The sequence below is a fragment of the Rhagoletis pomonella genome, unplaced genomic scaffold (assembly GCF_013731165.1).
Source record: "Rhagoletis pomonella isolate Grant_MI unplaced genomic scaffold, Rhpom_1.0 Rhpom_scaffold_00002, whole genome shotgun sequence".
NCBI classification, from domain to species: domain Eukaryota; kingdom Metazoa; phylum Arthropoda; class Insecta; order Diptera; family Tephritidae; genus Rhagoletis; species Rhagoletis pomonella.
In genome coordinates, this window is record NW_023458556.1 from 4,263,402 (window position 1) to 4,271,873 (window position 8,472).

General features: G+C 38.8%; 2 protein-coding genes across 2 annotated transcripts in view; both read left to right on the plus strand.

The window, feature by feature from the left end:
- Positions 1-8,472, plus strand: part of LOC118732915 (vesicle-associated membrane protein 7) — a 32,696-nt gene that overhangs the window by 4,338 nt on the left and 19,886 nt on the right. The window lies entirely within an intron of this gene.
- On the plus strand, positions 1,380-8,313 carry LOC118732913 (mitochondrial amidoxime-reducing component 1-like). Its single transcript, XM_036462036.1, has 4 exons — positions 1,380-1,547; positions 1,618-2,237; positions 7,568-7,854; positions 7,924-8,313. The coding sequence occupies exons 1-4, from the start codon at positions 1,541-1,543 to the stop codon at positions 8,033-8,035; spliced, it is 1,026 nt and encodes a 341-aa protein (XP_036317929.1). The 5' UTR covers positions 1,380-1,540; the 3' UTR covers positions 8,036-8,313.

Consider the following 8,472-nt stretch of genomic DNA (forward strand, 5'->3'; position numbering starts at 1 on the left):
TTTTTTATCGACAAATTTTGTTCAGCGATGAGGCTCATTTCTGGTTGAATGGCTTCGTAAATAAGCAAAATTGCCGCATTTGGAGTGAAGAGCAACCAGAAGCCGTTCAAGAACTGCCCATGCATCCCGAAAAATGCACTGTTTGGTGTGGTTTGTACGCTGGTGGAATCATTGGACCGTATTTTTTCAAAGATGCTGTTGGACGCAACGTTACGGTGAATGGCGATCGCTATCGTTCGATGCTAACAAACTTTTTGTTGCCAAAAATGGAAGAACTGAACTTGGTTGACATGTGGTTTCAACAAGATGGCGCTACATGCCACACAGCTCGCGATTCTATGGCCATTTTGAGGGAAAACTACGGAGAACAATTCATCTCAAGAAATGGACCGGTAAGTTGGCCACCAAGATCATGCGATTTGACGCCTTTAGACTATTTTTTGTGGGGCTACGTCAAGTCTAAAGTCTACAGAAATAAGCCAGCAACTATTCCAGCTTTGGAAGACAACATTTCCGAAGAAATTCGGGCTATTCCGGCCGAAATGCTCGAAAAAGTTGCCCAAAATTGGACTTTCCGAATGGACCACCTAAGACGCAGCCGCGGTCAACATTTAAATGAAATTATCTTCAAAAAGTAAATGTCATGGACCAATCTAACGTTTCAAATAAAGAACCGATGAGATTTTGCAAATTTTATGCGTTTTTTTTAAAAAAAAAGTTATCAAGCTCTTAAAAAATCACCCGTTACTATTAAGCTGAAGCAATACATTTTATGTATGGATGTATGTGTGTGAAAAGTCTCTATGTAAGTAATATATATTTTTTGAGATTTCATAGGAATGAAACAAATTTTCAAAAAATCCCATTTTGCGAATTCAACACAAAACAAAATTCCGTATGAAACGAGAAACACAGCGTTAATGAAACGTATCTTAGCCTTGGATCTATCAAGTTTTCTATAACTATTTTTGACTAAGCAAATTCCGCAGAAAAAAAACGGAATAAGTATCTAAGTAATTAGGTTTTTTTTTTGGAAACGATGCATTTTTAATTATTCTTGCTCCTACATCTAAATGCAATTTTTCATAAAGGATGGACTTACCATCTTTTTATTTTGAGCTAGCTGTACATATATGTATATCGCTATCTAAATGTGAGAAGATGCCAAGTCCACATTTTTTTCAAAATTTACTTTTAGATGCAGAATGACAGATAATGCGTGTAACTACATCGATTTTTAGTATCTCCTGAATAATTACAAAAAATGGAATTGGCTCCTTTTCACCTCTAGGTAACGATATGCAAATACAACGGTATCTATTTATGTACACATTTGGATGCTTATAGATATACATACATATGTATTTGTAGCCTAACAAAGCATACATAAGGCAAGTACACGACTACTCTCAGTCGCTCATTGCGAACAGTCGAATCAAGATAGGGACGAAGTGTTTCGCAAATGTACTACCTATAAAAAAATTAGCTTTAACAAATCGTCAACTGATAAGAAAGTGCTACAACGGATTACTAGTGCGAAATGTCCAGTAAATAAAACTGAAACGTTAAATCCCATAGGTTGCTTTTCCATTTAATTGCACATTTTTGTCGTCTTAGATTCAACCAGTGGAATTTCCACCAAAATGCTAGTCAGCTTTGGCGTTGGCATTGGAGTGACTGCCGTATCGAGTGCTTCTTATTTATACTACAAATACTGGAAGCAAGATGTCATGCCAGAAGAATGGCAGCGTGTGGGCATCTTAGAAATGCTCGAATTTTTCCCACTGAAATCAGGAGCACCACTCAAAATGCCAGAAGACACTGAACTGGAATGTGAAGTGCTGGGCCTACGTTACGAGAGCGTTCGCGATCGTGCGCTGATGCTGGTCGATAGTAACAATTTAATGTTAACAGCTCGTGGCTATCCTAAGATGGTTTTGATTGCTTCGAAACTGGTAACACCAACAAAGCTAGAAATCAATGCACCCGGCATGGAAACACTGGAATTAGATTTTAGTAAGCTGATTAATGAAGCGCCGGGCATCGATATACACACATCGGTATTTGGTGCTCCATTGGATGCGATGTTGTGCGGTGAAAAATATGACAGATGGTTCTCGCAATACATTTTGAGTCAGGTAAACGGAGTGAAGCTGGTGTACTATCCCTATCCGAAACCAACGAAGCCAATTGACAAGGATTTAGCCAAGGAACCACATATAAAAAAATATGATACGGTATGTGACAATTATTATAGTTTAAACGTTTGTACAAACAAACTTGCATCTGCAATAACGACACAATTCAAAATATAAAAAAAAAGACACTTTACTGTTGTTAAGTGGCTCATGTCTCGAATCCTTTTCTAATTCATATCTAATCCTTACTACTTACTTTGGCAAGCATTGGACATGCATTGGACAAGGGTTAAAAGCATGAGTCACTTTACAGTAGTAACGGTTTTTAACATTCGCATTCGCTTTCGCATTCCGAAAAATCAATGCGGATCTTTTGCGAATGCGAATATTGAAGGGACCGAAAATTAGTTATTTTTTTATTACGAGTTAAACTTGGCCAAATATTTTTTATTCCGCAATATAAATGTACTTTCCGGATAAAAAACAAACCGCTTATCCAAATTAAACAAGTTTGGTATCCAATGAAAGAAGACTTAAATAGCCTTAAAACTGAAATGTCTAAACGAGGAAAGTAACACATTTCAAAATATTTCAATAAAAAATGTTAATTAACAACTATAGAACAAACCTTGGGTCAGGTAGGTATTTAAATGAATTTCTTTAGTATTATATTATAAAAAAAAAATTAAAAATCGAAGTGGTAATCTTCGTTCGTTTTTTCTGTTTAAAAACTAGTTCAGTCTTCTTTCATATGACACCAAATTTGTTTATATTTGGATAAGCGGTTTGTTTATTATCCGGATAGGACGTTTATTTCGGAATAAAAAAAATAGTAGGCCAAATTTAACTCATAAAAAAGAACTGTTATTTTCGGTCCCTAGAATATTATGCAAATTTTTTATCAAATACAATGTTCCAATTTTTAAATTCAAGTACTAAAAAAAACATTCAGTCTTATCATGAGTTTAATTTTCCCCGAACCGGTTCATTTTCACTATTGGTTTCCATGGTTTTACTATGGGCGGATGTCAAATTTTCGGGTGAATTTTTTTTCGGCCGAAACTCAGGATAAGGCAGATTTACTATGGGCGGAATTCAAATTTACGGGTAAATTTTTTTCGGGCAAAACTCAGGATAAAGCAGATTATTAAAAATTATTAACCTTTCCATTTTTTATTTACCTAAATCCCCTAATTTACCCACTTAAATTATTTCTTAAAAATACATGACATCCGCAATCGCGACCGCATCCGTGGATGTTAGCTTTTAAACATCCGCATTCGATCCCCGGATGTCTAAAATTCCACATTCGCAACATCCCTAGTATGTATGTATGTGCCAGGTTGCAACCTAAAAAATAATTTATGCAAAAGCACATACGCGGTTTTGGAGGATGTTCTGCCTTCTCGGGATTGGATATAGAAGCAAAGCGAATGGGTCTGGTGGTGAACGAGGACAAAACGAAGTATCTCCTGTTAGCACACAAACAGTCAGAGCATACGCGTCTGGGCACCCACGTCACTGTTGACAGTTACAAGTTTGAAAAAGTAGACGACTTCGTTTATTTGGGAACCAGCATTAACACCAATAATAATGTCAGCCTTGAAATCCTACGGAGAATCACTCTTGCCAACAAGTGCTACTTTGGGCTGAGTAGGCAATTGAGAAGTAAAGTCCTCTCTCGTCGTACAAAGATCACACTCTATAAGTCACTCATCATGCTTGTGATGGTGTATGGCGCGGAAGCATGGACAATGAAAGCATCTGATGAGGCGGCTCTTGGAGTTTTCGAGAGAAAGATTCTGCGAAAGATTTACGGACCTTTACGCGTTGGTGATGGCGAATATCGCAGACGATTTAACGATGAGCTGTATGAGCTTTACAACGATATGGACATAGTGCAGCGAATTAAAATTCAGCGGCTGCGCTGGCTTGGCCATGTCGTTCGGATGGACAGAAACGCTCCTGCTCTGAAAATATTCAACGCGGGCCGCGATGCTGGTAACAGAGGAAGAGGAAGGCCTCCTCTGCGTTGGAAAGACCAGGTGGAGAAGGACTTGGCTTCACTTGGCATTTTCAATTGGCGTCAGTTAGCACAGAAGAGAAATGACTGGCGTGCTGTTTTGGACTCGGCCAAAATCGCTTAGGCGGTTACAGCGCCAAATAAGAAGAAGAAGAAGACATACGCGGTTTTGCATTATCTTGATACGCGGTTTTGCATTTTGTTGATACGCGGTTTTGTACTTTAAACGACGATATATTAGTGTTTTGGCAGAGCTTCTCCTCCGATTTGTGGTGTGCGCCTTGATGTTGTCTTACAAAGGGGAGGGACCTACAGCTTTACACTGACTCCGAACGGCGATTGTATTTTTATAAGAAGCTGTTTTTCATGCCAGAAATACGCTCGGAAGTTTGCCATTGACTGTCGAGGGGCGACCGCTGTTAAGAAAAAACCTTTTTTTTTCTAAATTTTATTTTGCGATGTTGTTTTGACCAGGGCTTGAACACAGGCGCTGCGGAGTGGTAGCGCGCACTTCTTACCACTACACAACAGCGTCCGATCCTTTAGGCGTGGAAAATTGTATCAGCTATAACTTTGGAACCATATGCCACGTGAAATTGAAAATTGGTACGCAGACGTATCTATGGGTGCTAATAGTAGGATATATAAAATTAAGTTTGTAAAACGGGGCGTGGCACCTTCCATGGGCGTGGAAATTTTTATCAGCTATAACTTCGGAACCATAAGTCACATGACATTGAATTTGGCATTCAGATACTATATCTATAGTAAATGCTTATAGCAGGGTATATATAAGGGAGTTTGTACAAGAATTTGTGACACATCCCATGGGCATGAGATTTTTAACAGATATAACTTCGGAACCACAGGTCACATAAACTTGAAATTTGGTGTGAAGATCTATGATAAATGCTTTTAGTAAGGTATATATAAATTAGTTTTTTGAAAGGGGGTGTGGCACATCCCACAGGCGTGAAATTTTGTATCAGCTGCAACTTCGGAACCATAATTCACAATAATATGAGCTTTGGTATGAATACATATCCATGGTAGGTGCTTATAGTAAGGTTTGTATACATGAGTTTGTAAAAGGGAACGTGGAGCATAGGCGTGGAATTTTTAATCAGCCAGAAATTGGGAACCATAATTACAGGAACTTGAAATTTGGTATGCAGACATATGTATATTTGGGAGGTGTTTAGAGTAAAGTATATATAAATGAGTTTGTAAAAGGTGGATAAATATATATTCATCTATTATATCACTCGGATAATTAAAACTGTATTGTTTTTTAAACCTTACCGTCTTTAGACCATTTCGAAATGGAAAGACTAAATCGTTGTTTGATCCTACGATGCTGTTAAACGAAAAATGTTCATTCATAATGAATAAACTCCTTCCGGTATAAACATTCTACCAGAAAAGTGCAGCTGTACTAAAACAGCTAAGCGAATAGGCAGCTAAACGGAATGTACCGTAGTAGACTAATTTTAATTTAAAAATTCTATCGTTGCCTTAATCCACCTAATATTAATAATGAAAAAGGATTTGTAGTACAGAAAATGATGTAACCAAGGCACGATGTAACCCTTATTTGAAACAATAATGTCGATTTCGTCGGCATACGCCAGCAATTGTACGCTCTTGTAAAGTTTTGTTGGATTTGCCAGGCCTATGGTGGATTTTCCAGGCCTAAAGCCACACTGATAAGGCTCAATCAGTTCGTTGACGGTGGGCCTCAGTCTTTCACACAACACGCATGGCGGGGTCGCCTTTCTTGTGGATCGGGCAGAGCGCACTTGAGATCCAGTTGTCGGGCATGCACCTTATTAGCTCCTTGCCATCGTAATAGAAAAGCTCTGCTGACAGGCCATCAGCTCCAGCAGCTTTGTTACTTTTCATCAGCATAATCGCTATTCGTACCTCGTCATAGTCAGGCGCTGGGATATCGATTCCAACGTCATCGACTGGGGGCTCGGGTTCGTCTTCTCCACTTCTTTTAGTGCTGCTGCCATTCAAAAGGGTCAAAAAGTATTCCCTCCATAATTTGAGTACGTTCTGGGCATCGGTCACTAGGTCGCCATGGTCGTTCCTACAGGAGTCTTGAAACCTTCCGTAAGTCGTTCAACTCTCTGCTAAAAATTTCTGGTGTTTTTTTTTGTCGGCCAGCATTTCAAGCTCTTCGCAATCACGTATTTCGACCCCCCCCCCTCTTCTTATTGCGGCAAATACGTCTAGGTTCCCTCTTCATTTCCCTATAACGGTTCCACATGGCTCGCGTTACGCCCCATCGCAGCGGGGTCCTGTAGGCGGCACCTTCTTTATCTGCAGCTTCTTGACACTCCTTATCGTACCAGTAATGAGCGGCAAATGTGGTTCCACAGCCCGCGTATGTCGCTTTGTTGAAAAGTGCTCTCTCACAGCAGGTGTGAGAGTCGAGTAGCGAATCAATTGGCCGTCTGTTTTGATTGCAGCTTTGCGACGATGAGCTTTCCTTGCATTGTCGGGCGCACATTTTTTGCTGCACCGAGGCGGGTGCATATATATTGGCTGCATCCATATAGTGGTACGAACCGATGTTTGGCCCTCGGAGTGTACGTATGTACATCTAAAACACTGGAAGTGTGCCTTCCGTCTATAACAACATACTCGATTTGGTTTGCAGTTTTTCGATCTGGAGACACCCATGTAGCTTAATGAATATTTTTATACTAGAACCCAGTGCTACATACCGCCAGGTATCGGGCCCCTTCGAAGTCGATCAGCCTCAGCCCCTTATCGGACGATTCCTCATGGAAGCTGAATTTTCCGACAGTGGTGCCAAAAATCCCTTCGTTGCCCACCTTGGCATTGAAATCGCCAAGCACGATTTTTATACGTGTCGGGGGCAGCGCTTTCTCTATTCCATGAAGATTGGTCTACTTCTTTCTTACGACTTCTTTCACTAGGCACCGCAACTACTAAAAATCGAAAAAATTTTACATAGAGCACTTTGCAAGTGGACTACTCATATGTGTAAGCGCCAATCTATTTTTTTTTTCCAAGAAGTGCTGGCAAGTGAAGAATGTATGATGTACGTTATCTTTGACTTTTCCACAGTAATGACAGAACGATGAGTATACCCTGCCCATTCTATGAAGATACAATATTTTGGTCAGTCTCAAAGGGATTCTGTAGCGCATTTCAAGGGCACTGAGCACCATGTATTGGCCACAATAGAAAATTGATATTCGGTATAGATATTACAACTACCAAAAGGAAGAAACTAAGGAGTGCCCCGATTTCTACGATGACATTTTTTCCCCATGCAAAATTTGGACCACTCAAATATACATACTACATATTGTAAATGTGTGAAAGCATACACAAATATGTCTAATAAGTTAAATATCAATATAAATTTCAGGGTGCCTTCGCTGATGCTACTAGCTATATGCTGATGAATTTATCATCAATTGAAGATCTCAATAAACGACTCCCGCGTCCAGTACAGCCTATTCAGTTTCGAGGCGGTTTCTATTTAAAAATGGATAAGAACGAACCCTATGCTGAGGATTCATATGATTGGATAAAAATTGGCCAGCAGGCAGTGTTCCGTAAAGTAGCGCCATGCCGACGATGTATTTTACCCAACATCAACCCAGAAAACGGAGAGCGCGATCCTGATAATAATCCATTGAAAACTCTAAAAACGTAATTTTATATGCTGTATTCAATTAATTGATATTCATTGAACCCACTTATTCTTCCTCGTATACGTAGGTATCGTTGCTTTGAAAAGAACCCAAGCCCTGTTCTTGGAATTCATTTGGGTTTGCGCGAGCCGGGGAAAGTCAAGCGAGGCGATGTCATTTATATCGGCATTAAAAAATAGATAACTTATTATTGTCTTTTATATATACATATATTATTTAGCATATATTTTTATATTTATGAATACATTTTATGCTATTTGCTGTTGATTAAATTTTTATAACGAATGTAATAATTTTAGGCGCAAACAACAGCATACTTCTTTTTTTATAATTCGTACATGTTTATTTTATTAAATACATGTTTTTTGTGTGCACATACTCGTATACAGTGTGTGATGTAAAAAATATAGATACATACATATGTATATTATTTGAATAAATAAAGCGATGAATTTTATTTATTTCTTTACATGCATTTCACCATTGCAAAGATCCGTCTAGAACGCTATGCGCTCTCTTCCATTCATCGGGAAAATAATATTTTCGAATGCATATACTTCACAAAAATTTTCGTGTCATATACATACATAAATGAAGATTAAAAATAAAATGTCTT